Below are 13,480 nucleotides of genomic sequence, written 5' to 3'. Positions count from 1 at the left end.
TTGCCCTTCTTATTTTGCTGCCGCCTAGAACTCTGTGTCCTTGTACTTGCGAATTAGCTGCTGCTTAAGCTTCAGCTGATTTCGCAGTAGTTCCAGTCTCTGTTGCTGCTCCTCCTTATTGAAATCGATCCCGGGCAGCTGGCGGATTTGCTCGCGTGCCGATTCGAAGCGTTTTTGCAGCTCAAAGATCTACAAATCAAGTTTATAGCGGTGGTTGCTTATGACGAACCAAGGACTCACCTTGTGGTTGCAATCCTGGGACTCGCGCAGCTTAACGGCGTTCTCCAGAGGATCCTTTTCCACGCTAAAAGACACAAAGACGCCAGGTTATATAAGGTCCGGCACTAAGTGCGCACTTGTTGCCGACATCCGGCTATTTTCGGCATTGTCCGTCCAGGGGCAATGACACCCGGTATCCGCATCCGCGATGACCACTCACCAGCGCACAATGTCGTAGATTATCGGCAGAATCTCGATGTCCAACTGGTCAACCGTAAGGTGGCACTGGCCACCGATTCCGTTGGATGTTTGCGTCTCCTGCGATATGGTCGGCTCGAAGGGGGAGTTCGAAGTCTGGACCAGGCCGTCGGCGGTTAGGATGGGTTTTCTGTCCTCGATCTGATTGTTTGGCGACAAATCCATCATAAAAAACACGAATCGAATTTCCAGCGTCAGAATCAATAGGACCTTACCAACAAAACGTAATAATACCAAAGTACTACCCTCACATTCTCTTAATTCCATTAAATATACTAAAAGGAAAAGCAGTAGATGCACAACCTGCTATCGAAGTACGATAGACCGATAGACCCAGGCAAATGCCGCCTTTGCAAATCGATAACAAGCAACGAATAGCTTAGAATTTATAAAGAAGAAAAACATAGAGCCAAAATGAGCGAAAGCGGTGTTTTCGCCTTCGTAAGTAGCCGCAGAAATCAAAAACTCAATGGATAAAACCCCGTTTAATCTATCTAGGAACTCGGCGATGAACTAGCCACACGTTGTGGCAATACACTTACTGGCGTCTTTGTGCCGGGCTCACGGATTGCTCTCAGCGCCTACCGGCATGTGACGCACAGTTCGCGGGATGCGCCCACAGAGACGGCTGGCCAGGATCCGGTGCTCATATACATGGCGCAGGAGTCGACGCTGTTCGACGAACCCGTTCTGCGCAGCGTACTCGCAGAGGCGAATGCTACGTTCGCCACGCTGCAACAGTTGGGTTCGCGAGCCACACGTGCCGAGTATGTGAATATATCGCGGGCATACCGGAGCATCGTGCGCTCCTGCCTGGAGAAGCTGGAGCAGGCCAAGAAATCGCCGGAGGTGCAGACGGATGAGGCACGCCTGCAACGCTTAAGTGATGCCATCGTTGTGTTCTACGCGGCAGAATGCCTGTGGCATCTCTTCGAGATTCTGTACATTCAGAGCAATCAGCTGGTGGTGCCACAGCTGCTCGACTGGGCGCGCTTCCATTCGCCGCAAGCAGAGGACAGAGCCACTGATCTACTGCTCATGGGAGAGGAGGCCAGCGAATCGGATGACTATTGGAGCATTATCAGATCACTCATTATGCTGGGCGAAATAGACATTACGAGAGCACTTCTCTCGCAGAATCGCAAGGCTGGACAAACGAGCTTCAAGGCGGCCGAACAGATCCTGAAATCCATGCCAGTGTATCAAGAGGGCTATGCCCTGCAGAAGTTTCATTCGCAGTGGGAGTTCTGGCACGTAGATACGGAACGCAAGATCCAGTCCGGCTTATTTGCCACGGAGCCGGAGCTGGAGCAGTTGGTCCAGCTGGTCGCCGGCGACAACGAGCAGTGGGATGATGGCATCAAAGAGTCCCAGGATTTCTTTGAATACCTGCCAGGATACCTGCTCTTCACCAAGCCCACCTGCAAACCCTTTGAGCTGAAAATAGCGGCAGCCAACTGGCTAAACCGATGGTGTCTTCTCCAGCCGGAAAAGAAACAGTGCGCCATGAACCGCATGGTTTCTCAGCTCATGGATCACGATCTTAAGATATTTATATACGATGCTCAGAAACTTAACGATACACACTGGTTCTCAACGCATTTGATTGATCTTATCCATCACTGTGGTCAGCTGAAGAGCTATTTCGATCAAAACAACATGTGAGTGTCATTGTTAGTTATGTTCAATCAATATTCTGTATATTTTATGCACCCACAGCGATCTGCCGGCCCTGCGTCACTCAATGATCTATGAGTACGGCAGCTATCTGATGACGTCCCACAATATGTGGCAGCTGGGCATCGACTATCTGGACTGCTGCAAGCAGGAGGGTCAGGCGGCCATCGAGCTGCTTTTGCCGCGCATCACTTTGCGCAGCGAGCGGCAAGCCACCAAGCTGATTAACCTGGCCAGGCAGCGCGGGCTCACAAGCGTGGAACGGGAGATTTGCAAGGTGCTTTCAAAGCGATCCTACGATAACGAGCGCTATGGCAACGCCCTGGAATGGGCCATTCGCTCCAAGGATGTGCTGCTGGTGACGGCGGTAGCAGACTTTATTTTAAAGGTAACTATAAACCACTTTTGCAGGAGTATTGCATTCAATTTGATTTGTATATGGATAGCATTACTCGAAAACTGGCTGCATGCTCTGCCCGGACACCATTGCCAATGTCGGCGGCCGAATGTTTGCCTCGCCGCGCTTGGTGTTCCTCTCCAAGTACTTCGAATTCTATGAGTTCTACCGCAACCGCGATTTTCTCTCTGCCTCCGAGCTGCTGGTGAATCTTTTGGAATCCAAAATTACGCCAGACTAGTAAGTACTTGGATTTACTACGCACATATTTATGAGTAACATTTATTCTTCCATTAGCTTTTGGCCATCGTTGCTCATCGATTCCATGCCACTGCTAGAGTCGAAGGATCCGAAGATCTTCGCCAAGGAAACGGTGGCCATTTTGCATCACATCGAAACCGATTTGGTTCCCATCATCGAACGCAACGTGTCCAAATATGGAAAAGTATGTCTGGCGCTGCTTGCGTTTTACTGATGTCTAATAATTGTGCTATTCCTTCGCAGCACCACTCAGAAACCGTGTTCAAGGACTATCGGGTGGAAAACGTCGACGAAATCCTGAACCTCCTGCGCCTGGCCTGCGCACGCAATTTGGCCCGAGCATTGATCATTGAGAACACTATGCCCGTGGTGTGATTTTGAATGCATTTTTAATGTAATTTATTTTGTATTTTTCGCTTTTCCAATACATCGTAATTTGTTATAGATCGCGCTTGCATTGCTAACTTGTTATTCATACGCATTTTGTTTATATCTTGTGCCTCTTTGCTATGTATTTATTGTATACCAACAACACTACTTGACTGGCTGCTGCCCTTTGACTAAAAAGGAAATCCAAGCTGCTGGGGGCTGGAGGGATGTTCACAGTACGCATTTGTAAAATAAGTGTTCCCGTCGAACGATCTCCGTTTCTGGTCAACTATGCTAGTTTGAACGGCGTGGGTAAATCTATAGGATACACTTCTCGGTTATCGGATAGGCGGGCAAACAAGGGTGCTTAGGCCGAACTTAGAACTTAATTTATAAATCAAACACTACGAAGTAATTCAGTATGTTAGCTGCACATGGAGGAAGTTGTTCACACACGTATGCGACGCACCTAAGAACTATTAAACAACGCCCGGAGTACAAGGGTAGTGTACACATAGTTTGATGCATATGCGTGGATATATATATATATAATCTATATATCTGTGGGGGTATGTATATAATTATCATATATTGTGGCTGTTACTTGTTATGAGAATCGCACGGCCTTGTACAAATGTTCGGTTACTACGTACGGAATTACATTTAAAGTCGCTTGTCTCTTGGCTTGGCCCTCGGACCGCCGCCAACGGCATGGTAAAATGTATCGTTCGCTTGGTAAAAAACAATAACTAAACTAAACCAAACTTAGATGAGAGGCCGCCTAAGGGGGGGAGTCGCACTGTATACTATCATTCTAATTCTTAACAAACTTCTCTCCTAAACGTTTTACATGCCAAATCACGCCAGGCAACAGAAAATACTCAAATAATCGTATCGTTTTTACTTTTAAGAAGATTTTAGATTACTTTTTGGGATTCCAATCTCGAACTGACAAGGAAGTTGAATGTATAAATGAATACATATCAAAGTATATATAAGAGACTTTTATCTAAACTGAATAATCAAAATAAACAGCAAAAGAAGACATTTAACTTTTGTACGCACATAAAATTGAAACATTTTATAAGCAAAAGAACATGAAAGTTGTCAGTTCGCGATGGGGGATCCTGTTGCCCAGCGCGGTCACCGAGGGACTACGCCGCTTGAGTATTTCGCTTATCGCTACGCCCAATATCGGTTATTAATGTGAGTCTGAGTGTATGTGTCTAATTCTGCTTCGCCGTGCCCGCGGCCGTGGTGGCTGCGGTGGCAGCCGCTATGGCACTGCTGCCCGTAATCGAGCCCAGCCGGGAGAGCGATGGCTCCCGCTTGGGTGGCACGATCGGCTTGGTTGGTATGGGTGGCGGTGCACCGCGAGCGCCCGCTGGCGGCACCGTAACCGGCGGCACGGCAATGGGAACGGGATGAGGATGCGGTGGTGTTGTCTGGTCGAGGGCAGCTGCCGCAGCCAGTGCGGCATACTTGCCGCCGGGCGCCCGCTGGATGGTGGCCGTCGGCTGCATCTTTGCCGGAGAGGGTGAGGGTGGCGCCACCATGGGCACGGTGACCGTAGCAGCCGTCTCAACGGATGCAGCTACTGCTGCAGCTGTTGCTGCTACTCCAATGCTGCCGCTGGAGTTGCTGCTGCTGCTGGTGGTGGTGTTGTTCGTGGTGCTGGTGATGGTGGTAGTGTGGTTGAGCACGGCAGTTAGTGGTGCTATTGCTGCTGTGGCCGTGCCCGTGGGCGCCGTTGCGATTCCAGCGCTCCGGATGTTCTGGCCCGGCGCAATGGAGCGGGCTATGCCGGTCTGTGGTCCCGAGACCGGCATGCTGCTAACCGTGGCTGTTGGCTGCACGATCTTGGCGATGTTCACCATGGGGGGCGTGGCACAGGCGTCGTCTGTAAAAGCGCAGAGAGATGGGATTAGCATTCGGCTTATGACAGCTGCGTAAAACACTAGATTTTCGGATCTCCGAGGCGGATTGGCCTAACCAGAAGCCCATTTGGAGCTGCAAAGCCATTGCAGATGACTTCTGGAAAGGAATGGCTTGTGTGGAAATGCTTTGGCATGGTCGTGAAAAGTCTACAGACGCCACTGGTGTCAGTTGGCTACGTTCTGGCTTTTGTCAGGGTGCTCCAATCGCTGGGGTGCGAGCGTGCGGGGTGGACGTGCGGATGCGTGATCTTTGGGTTGGTGCAACGTGAGGTGCACGAGGAACATCACAAAACAAAAAACAAATCACCTTGCAATTGCGTAACATTTTTTCTAACAAAAGATTTCGGCTTCAAGAGGAGTTCGAAAAAAAAGTAATATATATATAGAGTTAAAGTTTGTATATAGAAAATTATAAGGAGGGCAACCATATGTATAATTACAACAGCCAGTTTCCAGGTGGAAGTGCCTCGTCTGGCTAACTCACCGCTGAACTGTCGCGCCTTGGCGGCGGCCACGGACGAGCCGCTGCCACCCAGTTGCTGCTGCTTTTTCAGAGCCTCGTGCTCGCTCCGTAGGGCGTTGAGTTCCTGCTCCAGCTCCTTAACCCTGAAGGTGATATAGAAGATGATATAGTTTGTTCATGTGAACCCAACGATGGCGTTTGACGCACCGGAGTTCCTCCTTGGCTAGTTTGGCAAACAGGACTTTGCGCTCCTGCTCCATGGCATGCGTTTGCTTCTCCAGTTCCTCCTCCATGCGCAGCGACTTTTTGCTCTCCTCCTCCAGACCGTCGGCAATGGTGTCCGAGCGCTGCTTCTCCTCGGCCAGGATTTGGGCCAGATCCTCCGACCGTTTCCCTGCAATCCCATAGATAGTATTTTATGAGCAAAGTGGGATATCTAATCTGGCCATACGCACCTTCTTCAATATACTTCATGAGGATCTTTTTGCGCTCCGCAATCAGCAGCAGCACAATCTGCTTTTGTCGATTGCGCTCGTACTCGAGCGTCTCCTGCAGCTTCTTCAGATCCTTCTCCATTTTGGCCACCTGAGCGCGCTCCTCCTCGAGGTCCTGCTTCAGCTTGTTGCGCTCCAATTCCAGGCCGTAGGTGATGTCGTCGCCCTGAGCCGTGGTGCTCTCGTGCTTGCGCTTCTCCTCCTCTAGCTCCTGGAGCATACGCTGATTGTTTTCCAGCGATTCGGTCAATATGTTGACCATACGCACATGCGTGGCCCTCTGCTTGCTAACCATCTGATACTGCTGCTCCATTTGCTGCTCAATGATCTGGCGCACCTCCATCTCCGCTTGCGCCGCCTGCGTAGACGACTCCCTCGATATCAGATTGCCATTGAGTGCGATCTTGTCCCGGAATATGGCCGCATACGGATCGTTCGGCTGCAGTCGCTTGGTGCGCAGCTGGGCAATCAGCTGCTTCACCCGCTCGTTCCTCAGGGCGGCTATGCAGACATCCCTTGCCTGCAGTTCGCCCTCCAGGTAGTACAGCATCTTTACCAGCTCGCTGTGCGGCATCTCGGAGCGCGTGCGTCCGTTGGTTGCGTTAGCGCTGCTGGCGCTATTGGCCACCGGCAACACCTTGTGCAGCACACCGGGACCCGGTTTCATGGTCTGGAACTCGTGGTTGGCGCTCACAGTGTCGCCGACCGACATTCCGGATCCGGAACAGTTCTCAGTGCCGTACTCCGCGTCCGTCGCTGGTGCCTCCGCAAACGTGTCCGCCACGCTGCTGTTCGAGTTCTGCTCCATTGCCGCCGACTCCTTCGTGTGACTCCCGTCTCGATACCCAATGTCCAATTCCCGATTCCGGATTCCGAACTCCCGATCTCCACCTCCGCTCAGCTCACGGCATACAAAAAAAAAAGTTTGGTGCGTCGCAGTTAGCAAATTACACGGTATGCAAGCGCTCTGCGATATTTAACTTCTGGCCCGGACTCCGTTTAAGCCCGCTTTTAAGGCAAGTGGCTTTGCACAACCAGCAATAGCCACAGGAAATTATCTTACAATTTCTTTGTCAATTTGTTGCCCGTGAAAAAGTGGATACTTGCGGCAGTGCTGCCAATTCTGCTCCATTCCCGTCAGATCTGGCTCAGTTGCGGGACAGTGCTGCGCATGGCGGGAAGATAAAAACATAAACGTCTATTATTAAATTAGTCAGCATTTTCTTAAATATCCAAATGCACTTCAATTGACTTATATTTTTGCACTCTTTACTATACTGTTAAGTTAAACTAATTGTATGTAAATGTGCTATGTTTATGATATCCAATATCTTTGTAGCCATAAACAGCTTTTATCTTTTATTAAAAAACGGCAGCACCGATTTTATACGCTGCGCTGCCAACTTGCTTCAAAGAAGAGTAGCGAGTAGCCAGTGTTGGCAAACACGTTAAGCAAAAATCTGCCATTTGGCGCCGTTATGGGTTTTGAAATTATATTTAAATTTATAAGTTCAGAAATATAATATATAATAGCACATACTTTCTCATAAAAATCGGGGGGTGCTGAAAATAAATAAAGCTGTGCAAATTGCCTTAGTTTGGTAGAATATATTAAACAACTTTAAACAACTAGATAACAGAGTTATAAACAATTTGTTATTCTTTATTTTTTGTAAACAAATGGCTTTGTGGTGTTGTAGGCCAGGGAATACCTTATGTGCTTGCCAACCAATCGATCGGCTAAAGGTATTAATGCGGGTTCACGTCTGTAAATCCCTGCCGCCTGTGGTGTCCAGGCCCGCAGACGACACTCCGAGTTTCCCGGCAGTAGGAATCCCATCCAGCCCGCAGAGCTGAGCGTAATATCACAGTTAAGCCTCGTCCCCTCGTTCCTTCCTTCACTTGCCAGCACAAAATCCCCATCCTTGCACTGCAATCCCGGCCAGCGGCGCAGGCGGGCCTCTAAGTCCTCGCTGGAGAAGGGAACACCCAGAAAGGGCGAACCCACGTATCTTTTGTACACACTTTCCGCCGCCTCTGTATCAGCTATCATAATAGGAAGATGCTCTGAGGCAAATACAAACACCTTCAGCCAGTCAAAGTGCTTCCTTGGGCTTGTTATTTCCAGCAGATCCAATCTGGCCAGACCGCCCAGCAGGATGCTCATCTGGGGCCGCAGGCGAAAGGCGCGCGGTCGGATCATGGTGGCGGGCTGCAACTTTACCAGCTCCTCGGCGGTGAGTAGTGGAGATATTTGGTCGGGCTGCATCACACCCGGTGTGTCGTAGACCCAACGCGCTTCCTTGTAATCCTTGTGCCGATCGTTTAGCGTTGTAATCGGACGAGAACCACCGGCCATGGCAAAGGCATCATTGACACTCTCGCGCCGATCGAAGGTGCGTCCAACCGGCGCCACTGGTTGAGCAGCTGCCGCTGAACCCGTTTCCCTTGCCACTGCGCGACGCTCCTTTTCCATTGCCGCCTTCTCGCTGCGCTCCGAAACCAATCTCTGGAAGCGCTGGTAGACTCGATCGCTTGATGGACGCAGGATCGGAAACCGCAGCAGTTTGAGTGTGGTGCCCGGCCAGGGACAGGTGGTGGCCTTGCGCACCAGGTCACTGGCCTCCGGGCGGCAGTAGTCCGAGTTAAGCAGGATGTTGAACAGCGAGCTCTTGCCTACATTGGTGCAGCCCACCAGATAGACATCGCCCTTGTAGGCCCACGTTTTGTGCAGCTGCGTTATTAGCTCCTCGATGCCATAGCCCGTTTTGGCGGATATCAAACTGACATTCTTGATATTTAGCCCATCTCCACCGCCATGCTTGATGAACTCGCGCTGCAGAGAATCCTTAATATGCTGCAGATAGATGTTGGAGTCGCGCGGCAGCAGATCGACCTTGTTGCCCACCAGGAAGACGGGACGCTTTGCGCCCAATATGTTTTGCATGCCCGGCCAAATGGAGCAGGGAAAATCCAGCAGGTCCACCAACACAATAGCCAGTGCAAATTTGTCCTGAATGCGTGATATGGTGTCCACGTAGGTCGATGGCGCCACCTCCACATCCAGTGCGATGTTGTAGTGGTTTAGAAAGTGACAACGCTTGCAGGTAATCGTTTGCAGTTCCTGCTGCGTCCTTCCCCTGAATATTTCACTTGGTATATAGCCGGGCAGAGAGGCATTCGAGCAATGCAGATCCGCGCCGCAGCCGTTGCATGGAACCTTTGAGGCGGGTAACGAAGGATCCGGTGTGCCCTGCTTAGTCGCCCCCTCCTGGGCGCCCTGATAGAACTCGTAGTCGTCCATCCAGTCGTCGGGAAAATTCTGTTGTGCCTCAGGAATCGAGAAAGAGGGTTTTATATTGGTCTCCAGAACGGAGCTGTAATGAACGTGCTCGTGATCCTTGTACCGCTCTCTGGCGAGCAGCCACGCCCTCTGCCGGAAGCTCTGTCCCACTTCAGCGGCCGTATTCTGCCGCCTCGAAAATGTGATAACCACATTTTTATTTATAATTTTATATAAACGTGTGGTTTTAAACATTTTGCAATGCCCACAAGAACTCTCACATTGCCAGGCAAAAGCCGTTTGCTACGAAACCATTTACATAGTCAGGGCTACTAGTCGATATATTTAAACTATTGTTATATTATTTGGCGGAAAAATAACAAGCATCAATTCAAGCAAAGCATTTTGTGTCATAAATCGAATAAAAGATATTTCAGTACATTAATTTGTGTTCATTGACTGCAAAAAATCAAAACGCATCGAAATTAGGCCGATTCATATCGAACAATCACGAGTTTATCGAAAATCGAAATCGGTGAAAGAGAAAAAAGAAAGCAGCGTTAGCGAGAAAGCAGAGGTGAGTTAAGTGCGGGACAAAAAAAAAGCGTGTATGTATTAAAATTGAAACAAAAAGATATAGAAAAAGCGTGTCCACGGCGCAATTAGCGTGCTCCTGCGGCGGTCAGCAGGCGATATACGCATTGGTAAAAGTACAGAGTACACGCCGAGTAAAAAGCAGTAGCGCACAAAAAATAAAATGATTAGGAAAGTGTGTGGAAAAAAGACAAGTGTATGTGAACTGCGACTGTATGTGAGCGTGACGTGACTGTATGCGTGCTGCTGCTGCGTGTATATGAAATAAAAAGTATCGCGAAGCGCGACCTAATTTTAACCAAATATTACAATAATATTTGCATAAACAAAGGCGGCTCGGTTAATGTGACGCCAGGCATTTTGTTGGTTCCTGCGGCTTTCCAAGAACGTTTGCCGCCGCCATTGTCTAGGCAAAAACAAAAGAAAAGAATTGGAAGAGAATAAATCTCAGACGAGCACACTATTCCGTCGAGTGTAGAGTTCTTCCCGATTGAGTAATGCAATAACAACAAACGGAGTTGCTCAAATTGTTGAGTGTTGCAACTTTCGTTGGAACTCGTTTCGAACTGTTGTTGTTGTTGATTTTGTCGCTCGCATCGCTCACTCACTTACTCACCGACTCACTCGCTCCTTTCCATTCTCCTGATGTTACCAAAACTGGTCTTCAAGAAGCAACAATGGAGTTTCTTGACGGGGAAGGGGAAAAATCAATAGTTCGGAAATTAGACAACTTTCAACATCCACGATTCAACGAAATGCACTCAGCCTAGAAGAAGCTACCGATAACCCCGGACGCAAGAGCAAGCGAGATAGTTGCCGCCGTCTACCCACACTCGCACACAGCCACACACTTACACTTATGCAGCTGAATTTCCAGCGATGTCTGCTCTGCCTTTTAAGTTGTTGTTGTTGTAATGTAATTGCGAAATCATAACGGCAGTTGAAAGTTGAGAGCGCTTAGCCAAAGAGAGCGAGGGACACACCGAGAGCGTGAGACTAAAGTTTAAGCTCTGGCGGCAAACTAGATGCCCTGCTCTCCCCCACCCACGCAGAAATATACAGCCGGCCGCCAGTGTAGCGCATATGAGAGTCGCATCAACAACAACGCTATTTCCTCAAGAAGGAAAACACATGTTGGCCGCACAGTGGGATGGAGTGGGAGTGTAGTGAAGACAAAGTCACTGAATGGAAGTGCGAATGGTGCCGCCATCTTGGTTCTTTTTTGGTCCAAAAACCACGGAATGAATGCTATTTAACTGGAGTGTGCCTAAAAATACATTGCCATCGGCAGCTGCAGCGTGCATCGCGTGCAACAGACAAATTCCGCGTTCTAAGCCACTGTACCGCATACGAATTCAAATAAGCAAAGTATACACATGTGTGTACGACTGAAAATGCAGAAATTGCCTTGAAAAGTGAAAGGCATTCAACAGAGCGAGCCAGCGACGATTTGATATTTTTGCCTCTTTGCTTAACCTTTGCTGGCAGCTGTTTGCTGTTTTTATTTAGTGCTGGCTCAGCACTTTGACATTTTCCAGCTCACTCACACATGCACAGAGTAACAACTCTGTGCATTCCGAACTCCCATTTCCCACCGCACAAACGCTGCACATGCGCCGCAGCACTTTTATATTTGGAGAATACTTTTGGCCCAGAGACGTGCTCTTTTGCAATGCTCTCGTAACGCTCGCTGCTAATTTCGCCAAGCTGTTGTTGTTTGTTTGTCCCACCGTGCCTTGCCGTTGCCGTTCGTTCACTAATGCTGTCTGTTTACTTCTCTTGCAGAGTGCGACAAAGAAAACCCAAGCGAAAAACCCACGGATTAAGCGGTCCGCTGCGAATTAAGCCCATCTAACGGTGAACCTTTCGGCCACTAGTCCAAATTAAGCCTCCTGCCCACCCCCTCCCAGCATTCTGTCCAGCGAGCGCGACGCCCCCACAAAACAAAAGCTTCTTCATGATGTCGTCGGATCAACAGTTCTTTCTGAAATGGAACGATTTTCAAACGAATATGGTGACCTCGTTCCGTCACCTGCGCGACGAGAAGAGCTTCACAGATGTAAGTACCCCCAACTGGATCTTTCCAGAATTTTTGCTGATGATGATATTAGATGTCAATATATTTTGAAATCCAGTCAAAATCAAGCCATAGAAGTTCGACTCTAGTTGACCAGTCCCAGGGGCGCGCTGAGGTTTATTATGCTACTCTTGGCCCGATTGGCTCGCGGCCGCCCCTTGTGGAGGGTCAGTCACCGGCTGAGCTCACTTGGTCTGACTAGCAGCTACCTGGCGGCCCTCACGCTCTTTTCAATTCGTTTTTCTTTTACCTGTGTTTGTTCTTCGCTCTGCGTTTTTGTCTAATTTGTTGCGGTGAAAATGCCTGGCGGATCTTACTGATTTCCCAATGCTTATTGTTCACAGGTAACACTCGCCTGCGAGGGCCAAACCTGCAAAGCCCACAAAATGGTGCTTTCCGCTTGCAGTCCCTACTTTAAAGCGCTACTGGAGGTGAGTTTTGCACGCGGTAATAACTAAGCAATCGTTTGATAATGTAATGTATGCACCCGCAGGAGAACCCATCGAAGCATCCGATCATTATCCTGAAAGATGTATCCTACATTCACCTACAGGCTATACTGGAGTTCATGTACGCCGGTGAGGTGAACGTGTCCCAGGAACAATTGCCAGCATTTCTTAAGACCGCCGATCGCCTCAAAGTGAAAGGCCTGGCAGAGACACCCAGTTCGATAAAGCGGGAAGGTTGATGGTATTAAACAGTAAACGAAACAAAAAATACATAATAAATAACAACAACCAACTATAAGAAACTTATATGTACGCAAGAAAACAAAATTCCAACCAGCGGCAAAAGAAACAACATTACGAGAACGACATTTGGTATACAAATTCATGTAAGAGTGCACTAAGGAGGATGATGAACACCAACGGATGACCACACAAAGCTGAAGCTGGACAGATTGAAATGATAAGCCTGTAAAGTAGAGGTGGAGGCCAAATCCGCCCGCCCACTCCCCCCACACCCGCTCATTCACATCTGATCAACCAAATTGCAAAAAACAACACTTACCGACAACCCCACAAAACTCGATTTGAATTATTTTTGTTTAATTTCTGCATAAAATAGTTTGTAATATATTATTAACAATACAAACCACTCTGTATAAATAAAACGATATGGACAGCAGCCCCTAAAGCAAAACAAAACATAACGAAACGAAACAAAACAAAAACGCACTTTTGTAAAGTAATTAAAGAAGATCCATTTAAAATATATAAAGATAATGATAAATATAGTGTGAAATGTGCAAGTAGATGGAAAAAGCCACGACGGGCGCGAATATTACAACACATTCGGTTAGTTTTTAAGCCACTAACTACAACCCCAGACATGCCACGCCTCCAGACAGACAAACTCATTTTCATCTATATTTAAACAATAAAATAGAAACAAATGCAAAATTGTACTTCAATTAATTGTGTGTGGACAAGCGCGTTTTTTTCCCACTT

General features: G+C 48.5%; 5 protein-coding genes across 11 annotated transcripts; 2 read left to right on the top strand and 3 right to left on the bottom strand.

The window, feature by feature from the left end:
* Positions 1-9: 9 nt before the first annotated feature.
* On the bottom strand, positions 10-759 carry LOC6739466 (mediator of RNA polymerase II transcription subunit 9). Of its 2 annotated transcripts, XM_044922674.1 has the most exons (4): positions 688-759; positions 440-618; positions 241-304; positions 10-189 (listed from the first exon to the last, which is right to left on the bottom strand). In XM_044922674.1, the coding sequence occupies exons 1-4, from the start codon at positions 742-744 to the stop codon at positions 25-27; spliced, it is 465 nt and encodes a 154-aa protein (XP_044778609.1). In that variant the 5' UTR covers positions 745-759; the 3' UTR covers positions 10-24. The 2 variants fall into 2 exon arrangements, with proteins under 2 accessions (XP_044778609.1, XP_016028352.1); XM_016182649.3 differs by lacking the exon at positions 688-759 and having other exon boundaries at positions 440-681.
* On the top strand, positions 760-3,256 carry LOC6735063 (nuclear pore complex protein Nup75). Its single transcript, XM_016181653.3, has 6 exons — positions 760-918; positions 976-2,138; positions 2,197-2,542; positions 2,601-2,791; positions 2,849-2,996; positions 3,056-3,256. Exons 1-6 carry the CDS (start codon positions 892-894, stop codon positions 3,185-3,187), a joined length of 2,007 nt encoding a protein of 668 aa, XP_016028350.1. The 5' UTR covers positions 760-891; the 3' UTR covers positions 3,188-3,256.
* Positions 3,185-7,240, bottom strand: LOC6735062 (CTTNBP2 N-terminal-like protein). 2 transcript variants are annotated; one of them, XM_016168395.2, is made up of 5 exons: positions 6,037-7,240; positions 5,789-5,975; positions 5,603-5,724; positions 5,426-5,465; positions 4,959-5,081 (listed from the first exon to the last, which is right to left on the bottom strand). In XM_016168395.2, exons 1-4 carry the CDS (start codon positions 6,881-6,883, stop codon positions 5,449-5,451), a joined length of 1,173 nt encoding a protein of 390 aa, XP_016028349.1. In that variant the 5' UTR covers positions 6,884-7,240; the 3' UTR covers positions 4,959-5,081; positions 5,426-5,448. The 2 variants fall into 2 exon arrangements, with proteins under 2 accessions (XP_002082039.1, XP_016028349.1); XM_002082003.3 differs by lacking the exon at positions 5,426-5,465 and having other exon boundaries at positions 3,185-5,081.
* Positions 7,241-7,709: 469 nt separating this feature from the next.
* LOC6735061 (nitric oxide-associated protein 1) lies at positions 7,710-9,666 on the bottom strand. Its single transcript, XM_002082002.4, has one exon. It carries the CDS (start codon positions 9,611-9,613, stop codon positions 7,739-7,741), a length of 1,875 nt encoding a protein of 624 aa, XP_002082038.2. The 5' UTR covers positions 9,614-9,666; the 3' UTR covers positions 7,710-7,738.
* Positions 9,667-9,799: 133 nt separating this feature from the next.
* Positions 9,800-13,432, top strand: LOC6735060 (longitudinals lacking protein-like). Of its 5 annotated transcripts, none has more exons than XM_016181655.3 (4): positions 9,800-9,935; positions 11,738-12,011; positions 12,374-12,460; positions 12,523-13,432. In XM_016181655.3, the coding sequence occupies exons 2-4, from the start codon at positions 11,910-11,912 to the stop codon at positions 12,715-12,717; spliced, it is 384 nt and encodes a 127-aa protein (XP_016028345.1). In that variant the 5' UTR covers positions 9,800-9,935; positions 11,738-11,909; the 3' UTR covers positions 12,718-13,432. The 5 variants fall into 5 exon arrangements, with proteins under 5 accessions (XP_016028345.1, XP_016028346.1, XP_016028347.1 ...); XM_016181656.2 differs by having other exon boundaries at positions 9,886-9,966; XM_016181657.3 differs by lacking the exon at positions 9,800-9,935 and adding an exon at positions 9,946-10,062.
* Positions 13,433-13,480: the final 48 nt, after the last annotated feature.

This window comes from Drosophila simulans, chromosome 2R (assembly GCF_016746395.2).
Source record: "Drosophila simulans strain w501 chromosome 2R, Prin_Dsim_3.1, whole genome shotgun sequence".
In the NCBI taxonomy this organism is placed as follows: domain Eukaryota; kingdom Metazoa; phylum Arthropoda; class Insecta; order Diptera; family Drosophilidae; genus Drosophila; species Drosophila simulans.
This window is presented reverse-complemented; position numbering and strand designations above follow the sequence as displayed.

Bases quoted from the DNA above. Each gene is read 5' to 3' on its own strand.
- LOC6735061 (XM_002082002.4), bottom strand. From the start codon at position 9,613: ATGTTTAAAACCACACGTTTATATAAAATTATAAATAAAAATGTGGTT.
- LOC6735063 (XM_016181653.3), top strand. From the start codon at position 892: ATGAGCGAAAGCGGTGTTTTCGCCTTC. The intron at 2,543-2,600 runs GTAACTATAAAC...GTATATGGATAG, and splicing joins TAGCAGACTTTATTTTAAAG to CATTACTCGAAAACTGGCTG. The intron at 2,792-2,848 runs GTAAGTACTTGG...TTCTTCCATTAG, and splicing joins TCCAAAATTACGCCAGACTA to CTTTTGGCCATCGTTGCTCA.
- LOC6735060 (XM_016181655.3), top strand. From the start codon at position 11,910: ATGATGTCGTCGGATCAACAGTTCTTTCTGAAATGGAACGATTTTCAA. The intron at 12,012-12,373 runs GTAAGTACCCCC...TATTGTTCACAG, and splicing joins ACGAGAAGAGCTTCACAGAT to GTAACACTCGCCTGCGAGGG. The intron at 12,461-12,522 runs GTGAGTTTTGCA...ATGCACCCGCAG, and splicing joins ACTTTAAAGCGCTACTGGAG to GAGAACCCATCGAAGCATCC.
- LOC6735062 (XM_002082003.3), bottom strand. From the start codon at position 6,883: ATGGAGCAGAACTCGAACAGCAGCGTGGCGGACACGTTTGCGGAGGCA. The intron at 5,976-6,036 runs GTGCGTATGGCC...ATGGGATTGCAG, and splicing joins CATGAAGTATATTGAAGAAG to GGAAACGGTCGGAGGATCTG. The intron at 5,082-5,602 runs GTGAGTTAGCCA...GCGCTTTTACAG, and splicing joins CAAGGCGCGACAGTTCAGCG to ACGACGCCTGTGCCACGCCC.
- LOC6739466 (XM_044922674.1), bottom strand. From the start codon at position 744: ATGGAATTAAGAGAATGTGAGGGTAGTACTTTGGTATTATTACGTTTT. The intron at 305-439 runs GTGAGTGGTCAT...TGTGTCTTTTAG, and splicing joins ATCTACGACATTGTGCGCTG to CGTGGAAAAGGATCCTCTGG. The intron at 190-240 runs GTGAGTCCTTGG...CTTGATTTGTAG, and splicing joins CCCAGGATTGCAACCACAAG to ATCTTTGAGCTGCAAAAACG.